The 27,612-nt window shown below is 35.2% G+C and overlaps 1 protein-coding gene across 2 annotated transcripts in view; it reads left to right on the top strand.

Moving 5' to 3' along the window:
• The window catches only part of PHF14 (PHD finger protein 14), a 201,108-nt gene that overhangs the window by 32,053 nt on the left and 141,443 nt on the right, over window positions 1-27,612 (top strand). For both annotated transcript variants that reach the window (XM_011990866.1, XM_011990867.1), the window contains exons 5-7: window positions 6,730-6,889; window positions 15,998-16,109; window positions 21,439-21,576. In XM_011990866.1, coding sequence (XP_011846256.1) covers window positions 6,730-6,889; window positions 15,998-16,109; window positions 21,439-21,576 — 410 coding nt within the window. The remainder of the gene's footprint in view (window positions 1-6,729; window positions 6,890-15,997; window positions 16,110-21,438; window positions 21,577-27,612) is intronic.

Genomic DNA, 27,612 nt, shown 5'->3' with positions numbered 1-27,612 from the left:
CCTGGCTAACGTGGTGAAACTCCCTTCTCTACTAAAAATACAAAAAATTTGCCAGGCGTGGTGGTGGGCGCCTGTAATCCCAGCTACTCGGGAGGCGGAGGCAGGAGAATCGCTTGAACCCAGGAGGCGGAGGTTGCAGTGAGCCGAGATCGCGCCAATGCACTCCAGCTTGGGTAACAAGAGCGAAACTCCGTCTCAAAAAAAAAAAAAAAAAGACAAGCTTAGTCGTTAGATTCTCTTTGTCTCTTTTCTCATTGACTTACTGGAATTATTTTTTTAATGTTCGTTGTCTGTTATGTGTTGCAAATATTTTCCATCCTTGCAAATATTATTTATGTTTTCCATCCTGTTCTGTATCCTTTAACTTTGTGATTTTTTTTGTTGTTTACAATTTTCTGTACGGTTAACACGTATAGATTTTTTTTTCCCCTTAACTCTTTTGGGACTAGCTTTTAAGTTTCAAAATGAATTTTTATCTAAAACTCAATCTAAAGAAAGGGACATTTTTAAAAGTGTAATAAGCAGCTAGTGTTGCTAGAGTCTTCTGTTCCTAAATTCACGTGCTTACAGTGACAGACTTCCATATTGTAATTCAGCCATGCAATTTTTAAAAAACATCTCATGGTTAAATATGAACTTCATGAATACTCTATTTAGAGAAAACTGTTCACCTATCATAATACATGAATATTAAATGTGGAAAATATAGAACAGAGAGAAGAAAAACATTTCTAATTGTCCTAATATCCAGACAGCCATAGTATTTTGTTGCATTTCTTTTATCTTTTTTTTTTTTGAGAAATATGCTTATTCTCAAGTAATTGCATAAAGATTTTTAAGTTGAGATTTTGCCAAAAGGTAGTACACCAAATTTTGCTTATTGAATTTATAATTGTTTACTGTAATTACTTTTCAGAGTGCTCGCTTCATCTAAATCTCTTTTCTTTTTGAAATTTGAGGGCTGCAGCATCTCACTTAGTATAAATATCTTTGTGGGAAGATCTTCTAATATTAGGGTACCTCTGACCATGATGTCACTTATCCTGATATCCTGATTGCAGTGTGTCTGAAGGAAAATGTCAGGTATATGTTAGTACATGACAGAAGTTAGATGTAGTGTACTTACCAGCAGTTGCCCTCTGGTTTAGTTGCTATTCATTAAATGAGATAAGGCTTACTAAGAGATGTTTCCCCCTATTTTTCAGTTTACTGTTAGCCTAGCCCAAGGCCATTTTTGTTTTTTTAGCGTATGCAAAAAGATATCCTTAGGAGTGTTTACTGGATAGTTGAATATGTTCAAGTTATAACCATTTGGTACGTTACTTCTTTTATGCTTTAGGACGGGGGTCCCCAACCAGGTGGTACTGGTCCTTGGCCTGTTAGGAACTGGGCCTCACAGCGGGGGGTGAGCGGCTGGTGAGCGAGCATTACTGCCTGAGCTCCACCTCCTGTCAGATCAGTGGCAGCATTGGATTCTCATGGAAGCGCAAACACTATTGTGAACTGCACATGTGAGGGATCTAGGTTTCATACTTCTTATGAGGCTGTGATGCCTGATGATCTGAGGTGGGACAGTTTCATCCAAAATAATCCCCTTGTCCCATCCATGGAAAAATTGTTTTTCACGAAACCAGTCCCTGGTGTCACTGCTTTAAGATATGTTTCTGACAAGTATTATGCATGTTGTAGGTACTGTCTCGTAAACAATATTACTCATTTTAAAATCTTTTTTTGGCCGGGTGTGGTGGCTCACACCTGTAATCCCAGCACTTTGGGAGGCCAAGGTGGGCGAATCACGAGGTCAGGATATCGAAACCATCCTGGCTAACATGGTGAAACCCTGCCTCTACTAAAAATCCAAAAAAAATTAGCCGGGCATGGTGGCGGGTGCCTGTGGTTCCAGCTGCTTGGGAGGCTGAGGCAGGAGAATGGCGTGAACCTGGAGGTGGAGCTTGCAGTGAGCCAAGATCATGCCACTGCACTCCAGCCTGGGTGACAGAGTGAGACTCCATCTCAAAAAAAAAATAAAAAAAATAAAAAAATAAAAAAAAATCTTTTTTATTGATGAATTTCATAGTCAAAAGTCTAATATATTAAGTACAGAAAAAGTGTTTTAAATTTTTAAATGACAACTTTTATATACCTGTTTTATATATACTGAAATATAATTAGGATAAATATTATTAAACACATACTGCAGATGAAGTAACTAAGCTTCAGAGATTTGGTTTGTTCAAAGTTACATAGCTAGAAGGTGGAAGACTGGAAGTCCACTGGCCCCTCTGTGAAAAGCTGAATGAGGAACATTTCCACTGATTGGAATTATCCATACCTTTATATAACTCAAAACAATTGTAAACACATTTTTTTTCTTAAATATGAGTTGTGTGCATAGCATATATTAGTCAAAGATTGATCCTAATTAAATGGCCATAGAAATGTGTCTTCTATATTACCCATTGGAAACACATTGAGCACATATGAAATGAGTTTTAGATGTTTATACATTGTTTATTTTGTTTACCCATGTGAAAAAGAAAATATTTTTCCCATACTTATGTTTTATATGGAAGAGAGAAAGATTTTAGAATGTATTTAGTCACTAATTAAAATGAATTGGAGCAGATATACAGTGCTAGAACTTTGGTCTAGATCTCAGTAAACCCAACAGGTATGACAGAGAAATATGGGATAAGTGGCAAGTAAAAGTGGCAAGTAAAGAACTCTATAAAGATAATGACACAGTATGGATCATTTTTCAGGGACAGCGAAGCTGAAGAAAAAATACGTACACACTTGCTGGTTGTTCTTTGAACTTGCACAACACTAGTCTTCCAGATTACAAAGGAAGAATTTCCTGGGAATGGATTTCAGAATCATTCCTGAGATTGTTTGTAGGAGATTTAAAACTCTGTGCAAATGTGCACGTTTGCTATGTGTGTGGAATATTCTTTAAAAATGTAATTGAAAATTTTCTTTATTATAAAAAAGTAAACTGCTGTGATTTACCTTGATTTGGCTGAATGAAGTTAATAAATTGGATAGCTCCTTAAGGGCTTTATTCTCTTGGTAATTGCCTGCTTCTGTGAATGCAGATTTTATCTAGTTTGAATTTGTTTCAAAGGAACATTATTTTGTAAAGAAAATATGTATTTTTTCCAATGTGGTATTGCATAGCACATTGAGAAAATAGATTGATGATTATTGTTTCGTTTTATGATTTTTCTTTGAATATAACATTTTGCTCTTTTGTTGGAAATAAAACTGATCCCAAGAAGAAAATTGTATTTCCTTTTAATTTTATGATAGTGCATTTAAAATAATACATATCTAGACCAGGTGATGAAGATGATGATTGCCAACCACAATTTAATGACATTAAAGAATTTAATGAGTTTCGATTCCTTTGCTTATCTTGTGTGTTACAGTCTAACTCCTTTTAAATATTTTCTTTGACATTTTATATGACTTTCAGATTGTGTGTGTACATATGATATATATAGTTATGTATTAAAGTATATTAAAATATTAAATGAAATTATATAGTTTAATTTATAACTATTAATTTAAACTATATTTAGCATAACTATTGACATAGTATATATGAAATAAATCCATATATTATGTATAATATATGTACACACACATGCATAATCTGAAAAAAAATATATATTTTTTTGAGACGAGATTTTTGCTCTGTTGCCCAGGCTGGTTCACTGCACCCTCCACATCCCAGGCTAAAGTGATTCTCCCACCTCAGCCTGTCTAGCAGCTGAGACTATGCTGTGTGCCACCATGCTTGGCTAAACTCTGTTTTGTGTTTTTTGTAGAGACAGGGCCTCACTATGTTGCCCAGGCTGGTCTCAAACTCTTGGGCTCAAGCGATCATCCTGCCTCAGCCTCCCAAAGCGTTGGGATGGCAGGCATGAACTACAAGGCTTGGCTGACTTTCAGATTTTATTAAAATTCCCTGTTATAAAACCTTTGAATAGCAAAGGATAACAATTAAACAGTTGCTTGAAGCAGCTTGTGTAAGTCATAGTTGCAAACCAACTTTTTAGTTTTTTGCTTACTATTAGGCTATTTTAATTTAGATATATATTAGGTAAGTAGTATTTTAATGAAATATATGTAACCATTGACATATAATGAAATCTAGTTAATTAATGTTGGTAATTTAAAATTATTTACTAATTTTATATGGCTCTTTTTCTTTCTCATGGCTGATTTGTTTAACTCAGTATTCATTCATTTATATACTGTAGTTATTTATTTATTTTAGTTGAATTTCTTTAATGGCTGTGAGAGGTGACTCTCCAATTTAGGCTCCTGGTTGTCTGGTTAGTGTTTACCAGTTTGAATAATCACATGATCTTACGTTGGCTAAAGTCTTTTAGGAGACGATCATGTTAAATGTTTCTCATCATGGCTTATTTAATGTCATCAGTTTGTTGGGGGTTACTTTGGGTGCCCCTTAGAACTTGGCCCCAAGACCTACCCTCTTAGAATAAACCTGGTCAAAAGGATGTTGGGATGGTTGCTATTTCATCTTTAGAAATGACCTATCTTGAGATGTAACACATGTGTCTTAGGAGACTGGAGAAATGCCCAAACCTACAGGTGATACATCAGGACTAGAATTAAGTTGCAATGTATTCATTATTATATGTGCTTTAAATTGTTTCTTTGAAGGATGTTTTACATAAGGGCAGTGTGTTCCTTTTTAGAGGAAGGGAAATTTGATAATGAGAAGTTAGTGTGTGTCCATTACATTTGGGAAGAAGAAATCTATTTGGGAGTCATGACTATCATCAGTAGAGAAGTGTACTTTATTGTTGGTTATCAGTAAGTAGTTCAGCATGGTTTTTAAGAGTCTGAATGAAATACTGTCTCAGAACTTTTCAATTTCCATTTATCAGATTCCATGTTTATTATACTTTGGTGGTAGTAATACAAACTTCTAGGCATCTTGATGCTGAGAAAGTTATTTATAATTATGGATGCGACATTGCTTACTAGCAGATTTTGTTGGTTTCTCAGGTACTGACAGCCTCATCAATACTGAGTTCATAGACAAAATTGAGTTATAGGAATTTTAATGATCAAAACCTGATTTACCAAGATATTGTCAATGAAGTCCTGCCTGAATTTCTTATTGCAGCTTTGATAAATAATCTACTCTTTTAAACTCAGAATCAAGGAAAATACTTTGACTTTATAAAAATTTTAGGCAGACTTGGAAGCCTAAATAGTAACTTTAAATATATAGTCACCCCTCAGTATAACTAGGGGATTGGTTCCAGGACCCCTGCAGATACCAAAATTAGCCCATATTCAAGTCCCACAGTTGGACTTGGGGAACTTGGGTTTATGAAAAGTTGATGCTTTGTATGTGTGAGTTTTGTATCCCACAAGTGTATTTTCACTCCGTATTGTGTTGAAAGAAATCCACGTATAAGTGCATCTGACCAGTTCAAACCTGTGTTGTTCCATTGTCAACTGTAACTTGTAATTCTAGAGATGTATATAAGGAAACTTTGCTTTTGATTATTGGAGGGCAGTTGAATTGAAGTATGACATGTCCTACTCTAAAATGTAAAGAACATTGCCAGGTTATCTTGTTGGTTGGGAGTGTTCATGAGAATCTTTAAGGATTTTTATTACATTAGCTGCCTAAGTAATATGATGAACTTCTCTCAGAATATTTAGTTTTGTGAGTGATAAGAGGAAAAAAGAGAATGACATACTGTTTTCATCCATTTCAGTTATAGACAAATTTTCACAGAAGACAGAATAATTTAAAATTTTTAAACAGATTAAATACATCATATAGTTAGAGATTGGCTCAGTTGTGCGTGGAACTCAGTCTGTCTAACGTTATTACTCTGAACTTTTCAAACTGTTCTATAGTTTTAGGTGTGTAACTTTGCTTTTACAATTGTATTATACCTGTTTATATTACAATCTGCCACCTCCAAAATTAGATCAAAGACTTTTTTGTTTGTATGTTTGTTTTGCATGAGTTTGGTCTTTTATATACATATTTTAGTACCTGGTACAAAGGGACCTCAATAAGTATTTACCAACCAATAATTAACTAATCTAAATTCTTTAATGACAACTTATATTTTTATGTTTTATATTTTTATTTTTTATGAGATGGAATTTTGCTGTTGGCACCCAGGCTGGAGTGCAGTGGTGCAATCTTGGCTCACTGCAACTTCTGCCTCCTGGGTTCAAGCTATTCTCCTGCCTCAGCTTCTCGAGTAGCTGGGATTCCAGATGCCTGCCACCACGCCTGGATAATTTTTGTGTTTTTAGTAGAGATGAGGTTTCACCATCTTGGCCAGGCTTTTCTAGAACTCCTGACCTCAGGTAATCTGCCCACCTTGGCCTCCCAAAGTGCTGGGAATACAGGCATGAGCTACTGCTCCCAGCCTATTTTTAAATATTTTTTAAATTAAAAATTTATTGTTTTTCCACCTTTAATGCTTTTATAGTAGGACTAAAACTATTTTTTAAAATGTCATTTATTTCATTGTGTTACTACATTACGTGAAAAAGTATATAAAATGAGTTTATTTCTGTATTTTAATACATTTCTTATAAATCACTAGTATTTCATATCTTTTTCCTCATCTCTTCCCTTTGCTATTCTTTTTCTTTTGTGATTGTATGTGACTTTAACAAAATAAACCCTATTTAATCATAGTGTTTTTCTTTTTTTAGGTTGTTACGGAGTTGATGGAGAAAGTGACTCTATTATGAGTTCAGCTTCTGAAAACTCCACTGAACCTTGGTTTTGTGATGCCTGTAAATGTGGTGTTTCTCCTAGCTGTGAACTGTGCCCTAATCAGGATGGAATTTTCAAGGAGACAGATGCTGGAAGGTTAATGTCCTAATTATGTTGATTCATATGTTTGCTTTATAATGTGTCTGCCTTTGACTTCCCTGTTTTTCTGTTTATGATTATCCAGGTTACACACTTTCATTTGATTGCTTCTTTGTATGTTCTTGGCATAGAGTAAACGACCAGTGGGATATAGATGGAGAAGGGTGAGAGGAAAGACCATTTATTGAGTACCTGCATCTGCCTTTACATCCATAATCTTATTTAATCTTAATAATTGACCCTATGATGAGGCAGATGGTAAAGTTTCTCATTTGATAGGTTTAGTACCCAGGGCTCAGATTATTTAAATAACTTATTAGTTCAAGACTAATAAGTTACCTAAGTATATTCAAACTGGTGAATGGTCAATTTTGAACCTAGATCTGTATAACTTTATATCAGTAGATAGAACTTAATACAGTGATTTAAAAAGGAGAAGTTTAGTATAAAGAATTATTAAACTATGATAAAAGAGTCACTAAGGTATAAAAAAACTCTAAAGGATGCTCTGGGGCTGAGGGAGATTATCCAAGGAATGACAAAATTGGAATGATGACCTCCTACTCTAGGTTGGGGTTCAGGCTTTGTTGGAGAAATTATAGTTAAACCCTAATGGATGGAGAGAATTATGCTGGTTATAGCCTAGGCCAAATGTTGTCTTCAGTTCATGGCAAGTAGGTGGCTGGGTACAGTCTGCAGGGAGAACTGGGGCACTGGTTTGAAACCTGAAGAGTATGCTATCTATGTTGAGAGGGCCATGGAAAAATGATCTTCAGGTTGGGCCAGGGCTGTGAGGTCACTGAGGGACTGTGTATATGGCTGGGGCAGAGCACAGGAGGATGTACTCCACCCATCCCAGATGAAAAGCCCCTCTCTCCTACAAGACCTCCTGCCATTGAGTTTATAGCTCCCTCTACCATTGAGCTTAGTGTCATGCTCACTCTAAGAAGAAATGCTGAAGAATTTTGGTCCATTATTGCAGAGTAGGTATCGAAGCATGCATGAGAGGCAAATAAATCAATAAGTGGCACAAAGACCTGTGTTCTTTTTACTACATTCACACTCGTGTGTTAACACATTTGAGCACTTGTCATCATAATGGTGGTGTCATCTTTCCTGTGTGTGTGTTTTTTTTTTTTTTTTTTAACAGGAGACTACCATCTAGGGTTGGTAACTAAAATTAAGAGTAATTTTCAACCTTTTCTGTTTTGTGGAGATCACGCTCTGCCTCTTCCTCTCCAGTATAAGGGGGGGGTACTTAAATTTTTATTTTGTCACATAAGGATATTTTACTATTTTATTAAACATGCTTTATATTAAAAACAAGAATAACAGCAAAGCAACCTATATAAATTATCACCATGATTTCCCATACTTTAACATAAAAAAACTAGGGTACATTATGTCCTAAAATAAAAGATAGGCTTTTAAATTTAATAAATTTTACTTTAGTGAAGTAAAACAAATTTTTTCTTATTTTTATCATTTTTGCCTCAATTGGTGAACCGATCCTTGAGAAATGTTGCCATACAAGATTGCTGGGATAGCATAGAGTGTACCATTGGATCCTGGAGAACCCCATGTGTTGATGTTCAAGACAAATGACTAAAGAATGTTACCTCTCCTTCCTTATTGTCTATCCAAAAATAAAGTATATAACAAATGATTTGATGTATTGACATGAATCTGTGGTCTATATCATAGGCATAGGCATTACTTTAAGTTTGGCCTGACAGTGGCCTAGTATTAGGGAGTTCGGTAAGCATTAAGTGTGCACTTTCAAGTTGGACTGTCTATTTTTGGATTCTGGTCTTTTTTTTTTTTTCCTTACTAGGTATAATTTTAGGCAAGTGATAATAACCTTTTTATGCCTCGGTTTCCTTAGTAGTGTTGAGAGGACTAAATGAGATGATCCATGAGAAACAATTAGCAGTTTCTGTAACATAAGTGGTTAGTAAATGTCTCCTTACTCTTACTACTGCCGTTACTGCTACTACTAGTTCTTTCTTATTACTATTATTGCTCTACTTATTTTAGGTAATCATGGAATATTAGCTCATGCATAGATTTTTTTTTTTTTTTGATAACTCTTCCAGTCCTGAGAATTGAAATTTTTGGTGATAAATTGTGATGAATAAGTAAGGCAGTTTTGGAAAGACAACTTCCTTTTAGGGAAGAGAATTTATTTTACTCTTTTTCTTGTTAATAATTTAAAAGTTCTGTTAGGGCACTGTCAAGTAGTGGTTACTTCATGCTATCATAATAGACAAAACAACAGGTAAAGTTGTTTCTGAATTAAGAAAACTGAGGCCTCTTTACCATTTAGGTTTACTGAGGGATTTTTTTTGGATACTGTGGACGTTACATAAGTAGACATCTCCTGTGACGGTGCAACATGGCAAAAATTCTTTTATATACTATTTGAACACTTTACTTGCGCTAATGTCTACACTCACCTGTAGGCTGTACTGGAAATTATAGGCCTTCATAATATTTCCAAGGATGTAATACTAGTTTGATTCAAGGTATGAAAAGCCAAGAAAATTCGACAAGCCTTTTAGTATATGAGCTTCAAATGGAAAACAGGGAAAAAGAATGAATATTGTGTCTAAAGAATAAAACAGGTTTTGAAGTTCACTATCACATGGGATTAATTAGACTTTTTTCCTTCTATTCTTGATGGGAGCTACAAGTTCTACATAGAAAATGATGTGATTTAATGTAAGAAAACCAATACTTTCTTGTCATTAAATTTTTATTTTGTATCTTATGGAGAGTAAGACTTATAAACCTGACTGTGGGAAATTTTTAGGCATGCTCTCCTTTTTAATTTTTTATTTATAGTTTTACTATTTGTGGGTACACAGTAGATATATATATTCATGGGGTACATGAGATGTTTTGACACAGGCATGCAATGTGAAATAAGCACATCATGGAGAATAGGGTATCCATTTCTCAAACACTTATCTTTTGAGTTACAAACAATGCAGTTACACTCTTTAAGTTATTTTTAAGTGTGCAATTTAGTTTTTCTTGTCTGTAGTCACCCTGTTGTGCTATCTAACAGTAGGTCTTATTCCTTCCACTTTTTCTGCTCATTAACCATCTGCCACCTCCCCCCACCATTTTACCCTTTCCCTGCACTATCCTTCCCAACCTCTAGTAACCATCCTTCTCCTGTATCCATGAGTTCAGCTGTTTGATTTTTAGATCCCACAAATAAGTGAGAACATGTGATGTTTGTCTCGCTATGCCTGGCTTATTTTACCTAACATAATGATCTCTAGTTCCACCCAAGTTGTTGTAAATGACTGGCTCTCATTCTTTTTTATGGCTGAGTAGTACTCCATTGTGTATTGTGTACCACATTTTCTTTATCCGATTTCAATCTGTTAATGGAAACTTAGGTTGCTTCCAAATCTTAGCTATTATAAACAGTGCTGTGACAAATACAGGAGTGCAGATATCTCTTTAATATACAGATTTCCTTTCTTTTGAATGTATACCCAACAGTGTGATTGCTGGATTATATGGCAGCTCAATTCTTAGGAACCTCCGAAGTTTTCTTCATCATTTAATATACATTTTGTGCAGCAGTGTACAAGGGTTCCCTTTTCTTCACATCCTTGCCAACGTTTGTTATTGCCTGTCTTTTGGATATAAGCTATTTAAACTGGGGTGGGATGATATTTCATGGTAGTTTTGATTTGCATTTCTCTGACGATCAAGGATTTTGAGTCCTTTTTCATATACCTGTTTTAGCATATGAACTTCCTTTTGTGTGTCTTCTTTTGAGAAATGTCTATTCAAATCTTTAGTCTATTTTTAATCAGATTATTAGATTTTTTTTCCTGTAGAGTTACTTGAACTCCTTATATATTCTGGTAATTTATACCTTGTTAGTTGGGTAATTTGCAAATATTTTCTCCCATTTTTTGGGTTGTCTCTTCAGTTTGATGATTGTATCATTTGTCCAACTTGTGATCCTGCTTTTTTTAAAACCTGGTATGATATCTTTTGTCTATTTTTGCTTTGGTTGCTTGTGCTTGTGGAGTTTCACTCAAGAAATTTTGCCCAGAGCAGTGTCCTGGAGATTTTCCCCAACGTTTTCTTGTAGTATTTTCATAGTTTGAGGTCTTAGATTTAAGTCCTTAATCCGTTTTGATTTGATTTTTGTATATGGCAAGGGATGGGGTCTAGTTTCCTTCTTCTGCATATGGATATCTAGTTTTTTAGGACCATTTATTGAAGAAGCTCTTTTCCCGTATATATGTTCCTGGCACCTTTGTTGAATTAAGTCCATTTAGGTGTGTGGATTTGTTTCAGAATTCTCTATTCTCTTCCATTGTTCTGTGTATCTGTTTTATGACAATACCATACTGTTTTGGTTACTATAGGTCTGTGGTATAATTTGAAGTCAGGTAGTATGATTCTTTTTTGCTTAGGATAGCTTTGGCTATTCTGGGTGTTTTGTGGTTCTATATACATTTTAGGATTGTTTTTTCTATTTCTGTGAAGGATGTCATTGGTATTTTGATAGGGATTGCATTGAATCTGTACATTGCTTTGGCTAGTATGGGCATTTTAACAATATTGATTCTTCCAGTTTATGAACATGGAATAGTTTTCCATTTTTTGGTGTCGTCTTCAATTTGTTTCATCAGTGTTTTGTAGTTGTTATTATAGAGATCTTTTACTTCTTTGTTTAAGTTAATTCCGAGATATTTAATCTTATGTGTGGCTATTATAAATGCCATTACTTTTAAAATTTCTTTTTCAGATTATTCACTGTTGTCATGTAGCCATGCTCCTGATTTTTGTATGTTGCTTTTGTCTTCTGCAACTTTACTGAATTTATCGGTTCTAATAGTTTTCTTATGGAGTCTTTAGGTTTTTCCAAATATGGCATTATATTATCTGCAAACAAGAATAATTTGACTTCTTTCTTTCCAATTTGGATGCCCTTTATATCTTTCTGTTGTCTGATTGCTGGAAGCTAGGGCTTCCAGTACTATGTTGAATAACAGTGGTGACAGTGGGTATACTTGTCGTTTTCCAGATCTTAGAGGAAAAGCTTACAGTTTTTCCCATTCAGTATGATACTAGCTGTGGGTCTGTCATATATGACTTTTATTATGTTGAGGTATGTCTTTCTGTCCCCTGGTTTTGGGGAGTTTTTATGATGAAGCGATGTTGAATTTTATTAAATGCTTTTTCAGCATCAGTTGAAATGATCGTATGGTTTTTATCCTTTATTCTGTTGATGTGATGTATCATGTTGATTGATTTGCTTATGTTAAACCATCCTTGCATCCCAGGGATAAATCTTACTTGGTCATAATGATCTTTCCAATGTATTGTTAAATTCAGTTTGCTGGTATTTTGTTGAGGATTTTTGCATCAATGTTCATCAGAGATACTGGCCTGTAGTTTTTTTTTTTTTGATGTGCCTTTGGCTGGTTTTGGTATCAGAGTAACATTGGCCTTGTAGAATGAGTTTGGAAATATTCCCTCTTCCTCTGCTTTTTGGAATAGTTTGAGTAAGATTGGTATTCTTCTTTAAGTGTTTGGTAAAATTCAGCAGTGAAGCCATCAGGTCAAGCAGTCCCAGGCTTTTCTTTACTGGGAGACTTTATTACGGCTTCAATCTCATTACTTGTTATTGGTCTGTGCAGGCTTTGGATTTCTTCATGGTTCAATCTTTGTAGGTTGTATGTGTCTAGGAATTTATTCATTTCTTCTAGATTTTCTAATTTATTGACATATAGTTGCTCATAGCAGCTGCTAATGATCCTTTGAATTTCTGCAATATCAGTTATAATGTCTCCTTTTTTATTTCCAATTTTATTTATTTGTATCTTCACTCTTTTTTCCTTAGCCTGGCTAAAGGTTTGTTAGTTTTGTTTACCTTTTCAAAATACCAACATTTTGTTTCATTGATCTTTTGTATATATTTTTTTCATTTCAATTTTATTTATTTCTGGTCTGATCTTTATTAATTCTTCCACTAATTTTGGGTTTGGTTTGCTCTTGCTTTCCTAGTTCTTTAAGATGCATCATTGGATTGTTTATTTGAAGTTTTTTCTCTTTTGATGTAGGCACTTATAGCTATAAACTTCCCTCTTAGTAGGGCTTTTGCTGTATCCCATAGGTTTTGGTACGTTGTGTTTCCATTATCATTTGTTGCACTCTTCTTCTTTATGTCCTTTGTTGGATGTCCTCCTAGCTATTGTGAAATAAAATATGGCTCTGAACTAAATTCCTTAATTTTTAAAACTAAGCTTTATGTTGCAATAAAAGGCAGCATTGAAATCTTTATGTCTCAGTTCTTTCTTTTTTTTTTACCCTTCAGACGGGGTCTGGCTCTGTTGCCTAGGCTGAAGTGCAGTGGCATGATGTTGGCTCACTGCAACCTCTCCTTCCTAGGCTCAAGTGATCCTCCCACTGAAGCCTCCCGAGTAGCTCAGGTTATAGGTAGCGCCACCACACCTGGCTAATGTTTGTATTTTTCTGTAGAGATGAGGTTTCATCCTGTTGCCCAGGCTGGTCTTGAACTCCTGGGCTCAAGTAGTCTTCCCACCTCAGCCTCCCAAAGTGTTAGGATTACTGTACCTGGCCATTTTTTTCTTTTTTTCTTGAGAGAAGGTCTGGCTTCGTCAACCTGACTGGAGTGCAGTGGCATGATCTCGACGCATTGTAAATTCCTGCCTCCTAGGCTCAAGAAATCATCCTACTTCAGCCTCCCAAGTAGCTGGGACTACAGGGGCACGCCACGACACCTGGCTAAATTTTGTATTTTTTGTAGCAATGGAGTTTCACCATGTTGCCCAGGCTGGTCTCAAACTCCTGAGCTTAAGTGATCCTGCTACCTCTGCCTCTCAAAGTGCTGGGATTACAGGCATGAGCCACTGTGCCCTACCACTTCTTTCTTTTTTTTCCTTTAAAATTCTAGACTTAGTAAGTCTTAGTTCTGTCCCTTGCTAGCCTTGTTATATTTGAAAATCAGTTAATCTTTCTGAAACCAATTCTTCATATGTAAATGAACAACCTCCCACTCAACAGAAGCTTTTAGGCTTTTTTTTCCTTGTACTTAACATTTCTTGAGTGAAGACAGTGAGCCACACTCTGCTGTAAGCACTTCACATACATCTTTATAATTTCCAAACTACCTTTATGGTGCTCTGTACCTAGTAGACACTTACAATTGATTACTAGATGAAGGAATGAAAATAACATACTTGACGTGAATTTGTTTTACGTGCTGTAAAGACATTACTGATACAGAGTACTTTAAACTCCAATTTTATTGATTAATATAGTTTTCATTCTTAAATGAGTCTTTTGAGAAGTATCATTCTACTTAGTCTGCTTTATTAAAATATATGAGTTTAAAATAATCTGTTAATAGTTTGTGCTAGGATGACAGTTCCAACTCTTATTTTTTGGTGGTTTTATGTGATGCTTATTTCCTGTTCCTTTCCCCAATCAACATCTGTCATAATAGCTCCAAGCAAAATTAATGGTAAAGTAACAAGGAAGATTTTTTTTTTGATTTGCAGATTTGTCTTAATTACAAAGTTATAAATTATGTGCATCCAAACAAATGAACAAGAAACTATTTACAGCTGGTATTAAAAGGGACCATACTTGTCTCGGCCATGATTTTCATTGACTTTGATAGGTATTTTAATGAGGACTCAAGTTGGTATCCTCACGAGTGGTTGGGAGAAATGGTATACTTGTGTGCCAGTCACATTGAAATGGCAGTTTAAATCTGTAGTACTTGTGTACTACATTTTAAGAAGGTCAGTATGAAGCAAGCAGCCAGCTGTTAGGTTTATCAAAGATAAACTTCTACAGAGTATAGCGACATTTAATCCATCAGTGGAGCATGAAAAAACTGAACAAATTAAATTGAGAAAACAGCTGCTTGTTGAAGATGTGTATCTTTATATTGAACTCCACAGGATGCATTTGGGAGGTTGGATTAAAATATTCTATCAAGAAAATCTCAAAACGTTGGATTTTTTTCCCCAATAAAAAAGATAATTTTTAAAAGGATTTGGAACTATTTTTCCCAGTGCCTCTAGAGAATAATTTTTGATCTTAGTCCTTTAAAACTCATAATGCACCACAAAAACCAGAACCATGTAGCATGCATAGCCTCTTAAGTTGTCATAAAGCAGAATTTGTTGTTAATATATTCACAGGGTTAATAGAGATTTGTTCCTGTGACCCTCTTTCTTACAAAAGTGATGAGATCTACTATTTAAATTTCAAAGTCAGTGATCCCACTGTTTGTTTTGTTTTAAGCAAGCAGAAAGAGTGCCTAATATATTAAAAATGGTTCAGAGCAGTTTTTTAAAAATGAAATTAGAAACAACTGCAATTTTTTCCAGTGCACTGAAACTCTGAGCATTCTTTGTTTAGTCTTATGGCATTATTCAAACTTTTAACAAATATTTATATTTGGGGCATATACATTTTAGTATATAGGTTGTATGGTAAACAGATAAGATGAATAAAAATGTGAATTGCTTATTCTGTACCTTTTCCTAGCAGTTTTAACGTGGAAAGGAAGTTAAACTGTATACAAAAATTGTAAAATATGTCCTTAAATATTATTACCCCAGCAGCTTTTGGAAAAGAGTAACAAGAAAGAGAAATTTTACTTAATTACTGCAGAGTAACTTCACAGTTATTAAATTAGTATTCTTAATTCTCAAAGGGCTTAAAATAATGAATGTGACTACCTTTCTTTGCATATGAAAATGTTTTGTTTCATTTGAATAGTAGTTTTATGCAAATATTTAAGAACAGATAAGTACAAAGTGCAGCGAGTGAATTTTAAGTGAAAGGCAATTATAGTTGTTAGCTCTCAGTTTTGTCTAAGCTGCTGGAAAAGTAATTTCACTCCCCTTTTTTGTAACTGTTATTCTGTAGGTGTTTCATATTTTTTAATGATGTGCCTGAGATTGGGGGACATTTGATTACAGAATTCTCTTGGTAGTATTTTGAGATGGCAGGTGTTTTATATGTTTGTTTTGTGTGTGGGAATTTTATTAAAAGATTTGATAGCAAAATCATATCTTCTTTCCTTAGATGGGTTCATATTGTTTGTGCCCTGTATGTTCCTGGAGTAGCGTTTGGAGATATTGACAAATTACGACCAGTAACACTAACGGAAATGAACTATTCCAAATATGGTGCCAAGGTGAGACATAAAGTATTTTTGATAGCTTGAAAGAGAAAGGTTTTACTTGTTAGTTTACATGACTTTTTATTTGTGTTATGTTGACTGCAGAAATGCTTACTAGGAATCATCCTATTTAGCACTGAATCATTTATTATTGAGTAATTTTCCCAGAAAGCCAATAATGTATACATTATTCTATACATTCTCAATTTAGAATAACATAGGAGGTAAAATGATAATTGATACTACTACCATTTCCCTGGCACTGTTCACAATGCCTAATACATAGACCAAAACCTTATTTACAATTAGTTGGATCAAATATAAGCCTAATTTCTGACTTTACTTTTGAAGTGGAATTTGTCAAAATTATGAAAAAGAATATTAGAAATGATCTTTGATGCTGTTATTGTAATTGTTTTGGGGTGCTGTTAACATGCCGTTAACATAGATGGTTAACTTAATTGATATATGCTGTTAACATAGATGGTGAACTTAATTGATATATGTTATGTGTGTTCTGACTGCTTCACCAACCTGGTGTTCCCCTATCTTTCTCCCTGACTTGGGGCCTCTCTGTTTCGCTGAGACACAGTGATACGGAAATTTGGCCAATTAGGGCTGGGTGCGGTGGCTCACGCCTGTTATCCCAGCACTTTGGGAGGCCAAGGTGGGCAGATAATACTTGAGGTTAGGAGTTCGAGACCAGCCTGGCCAACATGGTGAAACCTTGTCTCTACTAAAAATACAAAAATTAGCTGGGCGTGGCGGCCTGTGCCTGTAATCCTAGCCACTCAGGAGGTTGAGGCAGGAGAATCGCTTGAACCCAGGAGGCAGAGGTTGCAGTGAGCTGAGATTGCGTCATGGCACTCCAGCCTGGGTGACAGAGTGAGACTCCCTCTCAAAAAAAAAGAAAAAGCAATTTTGCCAATTAGTAATTCTACATTGGCCTCTAAGTTTTCAAGTGAAAGGAAGAGTCATACATCTGTCACTTTAAATTAAAAGCTAGAAATGATTAAGCTTAGTGAGGAAGGCATGTCGAAAGCCTAGGTAGGCCAAAAGCTGGACCTCTTCTGCCAAATAGCCAATATGTCAGTGCAAAGGAAAAGTTCCTGAAGGAAATTAAAAGTGCTACTCCAGCAAAAACATGAATGATAAGAAAGTGAAACAGCCGTATTGCTGATAATGGAGAAAATTTTAATAGTCTGGATAGATCATAGCAGCCACAACATTCCCTTAGGCCAAAACCTTATCCAGAGCATGACCCTAACTGTTCAATATTGTGAAGGCTGAGAGAGGTGAGGAAGCTGCAGAAGAAAAGTTGGAAGGTAGCAGAGGTTGGTTCATGAGGTTTAAGGAAAGAAGCTATCTCCGTAATATAAGACGTGAAGAAGATGCAGCAGGTACTGATGGAGAAGCTGCAGCAAGTTATTCAGAAGATTTAGCTAAGACAAATGATGAAGACTCATACATTCAACAAAGATTTTCAATGTAGGTGAAACAGTCTTCTATTGGAAGAAGATGCCATCTAGGACTTCCCATAGCTAGAGAGGAGAAGTCACTATCTGGCTTCTAAAGGCAGCTGTCTCTCTTGTTTAGAGACTTAACAGAGCTGGTGACTTTAAGTTGAAGCCAGCGCTCCTGTACTATTGTGAAAATCCTAGAGCCCTTAAGAATTATGATAAGTCTGTTCTGCCTATGCTTTGTAAATGGAACAACAAAGCCCGTACACAGCACATCTGTGTACAGCATGGTTTACTGGATATTTTAAACCCCTTGTTGGGACTTATTGCTCAGAAAAAAGCTTCCTTTCAAAAGATTACTGCTCATTAGAGCTCTGATGAAGTACAAGGAGATTAATGTGTTTTCCTGCCTGCTGTCATAACAGCCATTCTGAAGCCCACGGATCAAGGAGTCATTTTGACTTTGAAGTCTTATTATTTAAGAAATACATTTCATAAGGCTATAGCTTCCATACATAGTGATTCCTCCAATGGATCTAGGCAAAGTAAATTGAAAACCTAGAAAGGAGTCACTTTTCTAGATGTCATTAAGAATATTTATGATTCATGGGAGGAGGTCAAAATATCCATATTAACAGGAGTTTGGAAGAAGTTGATTGCAGCCTTTATGGATAACTTTGAGGGGGCTGAAGACTTCAGTGGAGGAAGTCACTGCTGATGTGGCAGAAATAGCAAGAGAAGTAGAATTAGAAGTGTAGCCAGAGGTGACTGAATTGCTGAGATCTCATGATAAAATTTGAACAGATGAGGAGTTACTTCTCATGGATGAGTGAAGAAAGTGGTTTCTTGAGTTGGAATCTACTCCTGGTGAAGATGCTATGAACGTTGTTAAAATTACGACAAAGGACTTAGGATATTACATAAACTTGATTGATTAAGCAGCAAGAGGATTTGAGAGGATTGACTCCAATTTTGAAGAAAGTTCTACCATGGGTAAAATGCTGTCAAACAGCATCACATGCCCCAGATACATCTTTCATAAAAGGAAGAATGAATCTATGCAGCAAACTTCATTGTTGTTTTATTTTAAGAAATTGCCAGGCCATGTGTGCTGGCTCACGCCTGTAATTCCGACAATTTGGGAGGCCGAGTTGGGTGGGTCACCTGAGGTGAGGAGTTCGAGACCAGCCTGGCCAACATGGCAAAACCCTGTATCTACTAAAAATACAAAAATTAGCTGAGCGTGGTGGCACGTGCCTGTAACCCCAGCTACTCAGGAGGCTGAGGCAGGAGAATCACTTGAACCCAGGAGGCAGAGGTTGCAGTGAGCCGAGATTACGCCACTGCATACTCCAGCCTGGGTGACAGAGCGAGACTCCATCTTAAAAAAAAAAAAAAAAAAGAAAAGAGAAATTGCCACAGCCACTCCAACTTTCAGCAACCACCCCATCAGTCAGTGGCCATCCACATCAAAGCAGCATCTTTCACCAGTAAAAAGATTATGACTTGCTGAAGGCTCAAGTGATCATTAGCATTTTTTAGCAATAAAGTATTTTTAAATTAATGTATATACATTTTAGAAATACATAATGTTATTATACATATAATGGACTACAGATAGTGTAAACTTAACCTGAAAATGCGTGGAGAAACTAAAAAATTTTTGTGATTTATTTTATTGTGATACTTTATTGAAGTGGTCTGGAGCTGAACTTGCATTATCTCTGATGTATGCTTGTAAATTTAACAGAGGTTATTTGAGACAGATTTTTCTCAAGTTGCCCAGTAAATTAACAGATATATTTATTGGGCAGTACTTACAACTAGAAAAGGCTCAGAGATGTCCACTTTAATAGTGTGAGTAGTGGGTTTTTATTTTCTGAATGTGGAACTAAAGTAAGGAAATTACTTAATTGGCTGCAGCTGTGTTGTTTTTCTATATGGGTATGATTTAGTAGAAGGTGTCCAGTTACATTATCTAATGTCTAGTTGGCTGTTGTGGTTAGTTGAAGCTTGTTTTTTGATTTTTTTGTTTTGTTTTGTTTTTAAATGTGATTTATTACAAGGAAGTTTTCTAAATTAAATTTCACCTTGTGTGAGATTCCATATACAGAAACAGGTACAGGCTAATTTCCTCTTGCTTATTTTGCTTTAAGAAAATGTCACTGGGAAACTGAGTTGAAAATTAGGTACTCTCTGGCTCCTCTGCAAAATCACATACAATGTTGTGAGTTATGACTGGGACAGCCTTCTAGACCACATTGTCTACTCATTTTCCAATCTGAATTATGTTCTCCTTCTGTGTTCTCAGTTGCTTAGTTCACTAGCATTTTAAATGATTCAGGCAATTGAGGAAGATTCTGTTTTCTTTGATAGATTGTTTTATAATATAAAAAGGCTGTCAGGAATATTTTCCTTATATTCATTCTGAAATCCCTTGCTCAATTTCAGCATATTACATGAAATTACCCAGAGAATTATCCTAAACAATATGTCTCTTCACAGTGTTGACATCCTTTAAATAATTTAATTTCTCTTTATCTCTCTCTCTCAGTCTCATGGTTAGATTGCTATTTGCCAATATATTATACCATTTATGTTCTACTGTTATTAACTAGGCAGTAGAATGTCAGGATTTGACTATTGAAATTTTAACATTTTCCTTGTATTTGTTTCCTTCTTATGTAGTTCACTTTTAATACTTATATTAAACAATTCTTTAATTGTCCACTGTCAGTCTTTCATAATTTAACGTCTTTTTCTTTTATGAAGATTTCTTTTACCAGAGTAGTTTAAACTTTTAGACTAGCTATTCCCCCTCCACCCGCCTTTTTTTAAGAGATAAAGGAATAAAAAAAATAAATCTGAAAGGATTTGGGGTAATTTCAACAGTTCATACTTTGGTTTTATTACTTTTAGTTGTCTTAAAGAAATTCAAAACATGCATGATTTCTAGGTTGTAATGCCTAGATTTTTTGTTGGATTTTCTCTGATCTCTTGTTTCCTTTTCCAAGCAATTTTATATTGTTTAAGAATTAGTACAGCTTAATGGTGGGCTTTAAAGTAAGATTGTCCTGGTTTGAAGCCTTATATTTACTTTCCTTGTTATTTTTGGCAAGCAGATTTCTTAACATGTCTTTAATTTCCTCGTGTAAAATGGGAATAGTTATAGTAGCTCTTCTTCATAGTAGTTGTGTTTAATGATTACATATATTTATACATAGAGTCCTTGACTTATGGTGGGTTTGCATCCTGATAAATCCGTTGTAAGTTTAAAATATTTTAAGTTGAAATTAATTTAATACACCTAACCTACTGAACATAGCTTAGTGTTGCCTACCTTAAATATGCTTGGAACACTTACATTAGCCTACACTTGAACACAATCATCTGACAAAAAACTTTATTTTATAATAAAATGTTAACTATGTCGTGTAACTTATTGAATACTATACTGAAAATGGAAAACAGAGTGGTTGTATGGGTACTGAAAGTGTGGTTTCTGCTGAGTGTGTATTGCTTTTGCAACATTGTAAAGTTAAAAAATTAGAAGTGGAATTATTGTAAACTGGGTACTGTCTATATATGTAAAGTGTTTAGAATAGTGACTGGCACATAGTAAATCCTCAAATAATTTTAACTATGGTTGTATTATTATTTGTTATTACCATTAAATTAGTTGAATTTTGATTTGAACCATGTAGGTAATTATGTTTTTTCATATAAACTCTTGGCTCACCTACAGTTATTGTTTGTATTGGTACATAATTGGTTCACTATTTGTATTTAACATTTTAAATATTTAGTGGATGCTTTGTATGAGAATGCAGTCTTTAGTCTGGAAATAAGTTTGCTTTGAGAGTTTTTCTGTTACTTTGTTGTAGGAGTGTAGCTTTTGTGAAGACCCTCGCTTTGCTAGAACTGGAGTTTGCATCAGCTGTGATGCAGGGATGTGCAGAGCCTATTTCCATGTGACCTGTGCTCAGAAGGAAGGTCTGCTTTCAGAGGCAGCAGCGGAAGAGGTAGGTTTATTTAAACCCATAGTTGGTGAATATGTTCACAAGACATCTTTTGACTGTATGTCCTATAACAAGTATAAATAATAAAAGAAATTTTAACATTTATTTTTAAAGTTGTTGCCAGGATCACTGTTCTAAAACGTTAAGAGTAAATCTCTATGAGTTTTGTCAGTCTTAAAGCTAGTCAGACATTTGGAAAACATTAAAATTTTTATAGTGAGATCTGACTGATAAAATGAAAGATAATCCAAGTTGTCTTAAAGCATTAAAATGTTAGCATTTCAGCCCCATGAATTATAGTTTAAAAAAAGGCATATTTTATACGCGAATCTGAAACTGTATTTGAGTAACCTTGCTCTATTTTTATTTAGGTAAAATCATTACTGTGTCTTCAGTATCTCTGTAACTATCTCTTTACTGTTATTTTTAATTCCATAATATTCCTTTCAGATTTATTGTCTTTACATTAAACAGTAGTTTTCAGTGTTTTGGGGACTCATTAAGATTTGTCCAAGTAGTCTGAGTTTAAAATTATTTTCATTACACTATAAAATGTTATTTACTTTTCTGAACTCTGTTCTTTCATAAGTATTAGTGGAGACTTCCAGAGATTACATACAGTATAACAATAGAACCCACTGAATATGGAAACAATTTTGAGAACCCAGCTACCTTTTTTTATGTCAGCTATCTAGACTAATGTCTAGATATTTGCAAAAATGTAAAACAGTGCCACTCTCCTCACTAAATTTTTGTGTGTATGTGAATTGTATTTATTTTAGTAAAAGTGTATGCTTCTGTAATGGGCCCTTTGTTTAAAATAAATTAATGAATATTGCAAAAATTTTTCAGTTTTAATTTTTAATATGGTAACTGTCTGAAATATAACTCACATAAACTCTTTAGGGTCCACAGTAATTTTTAAGAATGTTAACGAATCGTGAGCAGGTTCAGTTCATTCTTTAAGCTCATGTAGTAAAGACTGTTTATTTAATAATTTTTGTTGTATATTCATGATGGCTTTATGGTAATAATCTAAGCCTCTCCTTGTTACGTTTTTTCTTTTATTGAGTAAATTTTGCTTATTGTGCCGAGATTTTATCTTAGTACATTTATTTCATTTCCAGAAAATAAGTAAAGATACTCTGATGAAGAAAATTTGTAGAAAAAAATTTGAAGGATGTATTTTATGAATAAGCAAATCTTATAGGAATTGTATTTTTGATACATGTAGCTGTTTTTGATACATACAGCTGTTCCAGTCTCTTAATTTTAAGAAGTTGTACTTTGATGAAGGCTACTAGATGAACAGTGAGCATCTTCTCAGCCACTAGGTAGCCATAGAGTTATAATTATACAGTGGGGTAGTCTGGATTCCTCATAGCTACAACTCAGGATGGTGGACAAAAGTACAAGAAGGCAATACAGGTAAGACTTAGAGGACCAGATTAAATACTAGGTAAAACTTGGATCAGAGAATCTGTAGGATAAGGTTAGTTGTCTTTTGAGCTTTGCAGTTAGTAGGGTTCTTTTGGAGCCAGTGGAGAGCTTTCTTTTTTACTATGGTACTTTGGATTACTTTGCACAACATCATACGTCATCATTTTTGGCAAGATGGCAGCTAGTTAATTAACAAAAATGTGTGAAGCAGCCACGTTTGGGACAGTGGGGTGTAATATAGTTTATGGGATTTGGAGAGTGCATCTCCTTCTAAAGGCATGCAAATTAAATGAAACTAAACACAATATTAAGCTACATAGTTTACAGTCTGTGGTCTGTACATCTTATCTATAAGCTAATTTGTGGAAATTTACAGGGAAACAGATACATTAGGATGTGAGAATTAGCCCTGAGGCATCTTCCTTGCCTTACTGTGTCCCTTGATTAATTAGGTGGGAGCCCTGGATGTTGGAATAATAAAATACAACTTTTCTCCCTATTCACTGCCTTACTTAGTGTGCTGTTGTTTTTGGGGGAAATGATTTAAAGCATATTTACATATATATGCTCCTGGTTTCTAAATATTTTCTGAATGATGTTCCAAAACCCAGGATATTGCATGAATCAGTATTAATGAAATTTGCATTTGACAGTAATCATTCTGTTAAAATGAAGGTCTTGTCTATTTCTAGATGGTTGTACTTGTGTACATAAGGATTTATGTAATGTAATAGCATTTAAAATTAAGAAACACATTTTAAACTAAAACAGATCTATGTTTGTGAGCATATCTTGCCTTCTATTTCCATTTTATACTCTTTAGACATTCTAGGAAACTTTTTTTAAAGACTGTATCAAATTGGATTTACTACTTTTTTGTGGTGGTTTTATATAGGCTGTTAAAAAAAGGTTGAAAAATAGAATAAACATATCAGTTTCATCTGATGGCATTGTATACCTTTCTATATTTTTTATGACTTTGTATATAGCCTTCTGACATAGTCCTTTATCTTATTGGTGAGAATCCATATGAAATTTCTATTCTCTTTCATCTACTTTGTGAATATTCCAGATTTATTTAGAATAGTCAAAGCATGTTATGACACAACATGCTTTATTAGAAGGATATTTAAAACCATATTATGACACAACATCTTATTTTAAAAAATGAACTGTAGGGCTGGGTGCAGTGACTCATGCCTGTAATTCCAACACTTTGGGAGGCCAAGGCCAGAGGATTGCTTGAGGCCAGGAGTTTGAGACCAGCTTGGGCAACATAGCAGGACCCCATCTCTACAAAAAAAAAAAAAAAAAAAAAAAGCTGGATGTGATGGTGCCTGTAGTCTCAGCTACTGGAGAGGCTGAGGTGGGAGGATCACATATACCCGGGAGTTCGAGGCTGCATTGAACTATGTTCTCACCACTGCACTCGGCCTGGGTAACAGAGTGAGACCCTACCTCTAAAAAATTTAAATAAATAAGTAAAAAAATACTGAGCTATTGCGCAGGCTCAGTTATGCTGACTACAACTTATGTTACTATGTTTTACATTATATAGTCTAAAGTTACTTATAGTCTGAGTAAGCCATATGGTAGTTTCTTCTGTAATTAAGGTATAACTTGCTGCTATTGAACATTGCTGTACTCTGTAGAGTAGAAACTATACATATGTATGTAGAAAATTATATTTGAAACAATATAAAACCGGGTGCGGTGGCACACACCTGTAATCCCAGTACTTTGAAAGGCCAAGCCAAGGAGGATCTCTTGAGGCCAGGATTTTGAGATGAGCCTGGGCAACATAGCAAGACCCCATCTCTACACAAAATGTAAAAATTAGCCAGGTGTGGTGGTGTGTGCCTATAGTCCTAACTGCTCAGGAGGCTGAGGCGGGAGGATTGCAGAGCCCAGAAGTTCAAGATTTCATTCTGTTAGAGCATATATGACTGAGGTGGGATGGACAAGAATATTGATAGTGCATAATTGAGAGGATAAGTGTGATATGCCATTAGGTTATTACTGTATTTAAATGTTTCTTGTTTCAATAAACACATCAGTTTTACTATTGAGATACCAATAAAGCATATGTATGTTCTTCAAATATACTGTTTTTACAAGTGCCAGGTGGTTCTCCATGTACAAGACTGAAACTGTGTCTTCTTTCAGTTTATGTAACTTTGATCTGCTATGTCAGTTTTACCCAGGGAGCTTTGTTTAAAAAGAAAAAAACAAACAAAAAACAAGATTTTAAGATTCTGGACCAAATCATGCCATCTAGAGGCCCACAAGCTAAACTTAATCCATAGATGGATTTTGTTTGTTAGGAATAGGGTTAAAAAAGAAAACCTTGAATTTGAATGCCTTTGAGGCGGGGCATTCCAGTATGCCACAGGCTCTGAGTTCTCACAGGCCTCACCATTTACTAACTGCCTCTCATCATTCATTTTTGTCTTTATTTCTTTTTTAGCATCTTTTAGGTCTCTTTCACCCATTTATGTTGATTGTTACTGCTTCTCAAGGCATTTGCATTTAAGGCCCTTGCTTCAGATCTGCTGAATCAGAATTTGCAGAGTTGGGCTCTAGTAACCTCTATTTAGAAACTTCCTTAAATGAATCTGATGACAGTCAGGTAATGGCTAAGGAAGATGGATCTTACATACTGGACATAGGTCTTGGTTCAGCAACTTAACCTCTCTGGCTTTCAGTTTTCTATCCATAAAATTGATATTAAAATGGTAGAACCTACCTCATGTGGTAGTGGTGAAGGTTAAAGAGATAATAGATACAGAAGCACATGTGCTTATTTCATGGTAGATATTCAGAAACATGTCTTTCCCTTTCCATCTTCCACTGGGAGTAGGATCTTGAAAGCTCCATTTCTCTAAGCAGGTTGAAGCGATATCCCATGTCAACCAATGAATTAATTAGGACACTATTTTGACTGGCTTAACAAAACCAAGTAACAGGTTGCTTAAACGAAGAAGAAGTTGAATTCACTCTAATAAACAATTCTAGACGGATTGGATACTAAGGGGAGTTTGGTTCCAGGGATTAGTTCCCTTCTTTCTTCCTGCTTCACCATCCTTTAGTCTGTTGCACTCTCCTACACAGTCAGAGATGGTTTATCACCATCTTGACTGGATTCTTCCTCATTGGAAGTAGCAAAGAGGAGGTTAAGAGTAGGCAGCTTCCTTTCAAGGGCATGGTCTGGGAATTTCATACAACTTATTGGCCAGAACTTAATCACATGGCCACATCTAGCTGTGGGGAGACTGGACCAGATAGTTTCTAGCAGGATAGTCATATGCCCAGTAAAAAACTCATAGGGTTCTAGTACTAATGGGAAGAATGGATATTGTAAGACAGTTAGTAGTTTCTGCCATAGTAAGTATTGAGGTTTTCTTAGGTCAGAGTCTTGGTCCAAATGCTTAACTCACCTATGCAAGCATGAACCCTATCTCTAATGACTCAATTTCAACCTCATTTACTTTGAAACATTAGAATAATTACCTAGATCTGGGCATTTGGGCTGAGGTTCAGTATAATCTTTATTTCCATTAAACATCTCTTTCACCAAGATTTAGAGCATGTCATGAGAAAGCAGCTGTTTGTATGTGTTAATGTAGTCTCCTAACTAAATTTTTGTATTTTATTTTTAAAGCTATATGAAGAAATTATAAGTAAACCCTGTTTTACTAATGTGGTAACTGAGGCCCAGAGATGTTAAGCAATTTTTTGAAGTCTCATAGCCAGTAAATGGTAGAGCCAAGATTGTATCCAGGTTTTTATGTCTTGAAATTCTGTGATACACATTGCTGTACTGTGACATCTGTAGATACCACACTACAGAACTGCCTCATATGCTTTTTTTTTTTTTTTTAAATATTAAGGACACATTAGTTTTTTTTATTCTTTCTATTGTATGTCTCTCCTTGATAGTGTTGTCATTTCTCTTTGGGTTGTAAAACTCTACTTAGAGACTCTTGACATAACTTAGAGAAAAACTAATAGCTTATGTTTACTGTTCCTTTTTGGGACAGACATAAAGAATGAACAGCCTGTTGTTTTGTTAGCAATTACATTGTAAATTACTTTTTTGGACTGCATCTTTACAAGTTGTTTTTGATAGAATAAATCCTCTTTTTTGTACATTACTTTTTCTGAATGAAAATGTGCTGTTAGGCTATGAGAGAGCTGTAATTCCATTTGAGATTTTAGGGAAAGAGTTAAGAGCATAACTTAAATTTTTTTATTGACAGGGCTTGGGATTTCTGAATTCTTTTTTTTTTTGAAACAGAGTCTCACTCTGTCACCCAGGCTGGAGTGCAGTGGCACAATCTCGGTTAATTACAACATCTGCCTCCTATGTTCAAGCAATTCTTCTACCTCAGCCTCCCGAGTAGCTGAGATTACAGGCACATGCCACTGTGCCTGGCTAATTTTTGTACTTTTAGTAGAGACAGCTTTGCCATGTTGGCCAGGCTAGTCTTAAACGCCCAACCTCATGTGACCTGCTTACCTCTGTCTCCCAAAGTGCTGGGATTACAGGCGTGTGCCACTGCACCTGCCCCTTAATTCTATTTTTATCCTCAGTAGAAT

The sequence above is a fragment of the Mandrillus leucophaeus genome, unplaced genomic scaffold (genome assembly GCF_000951045.1).
Source record: "Mandrillus leucophaeus isolate KB7577 unplaced genomic scaffold, Mleu.le_1.0 Scaffold385, whole genome shotgun sequence".
In the NCBI taxonomy this organism is placed as follows: Eukaryota; Metazoa; Chordata; class Mammalia; order Primates; family Cercopithecidae; genus Mandrillus; species Mandrillus leucophaeus.
Note: the sequence above shows the minus strand (reverse complement) of the source record. Positions and strands in the feature narration are given on the sequence as shown.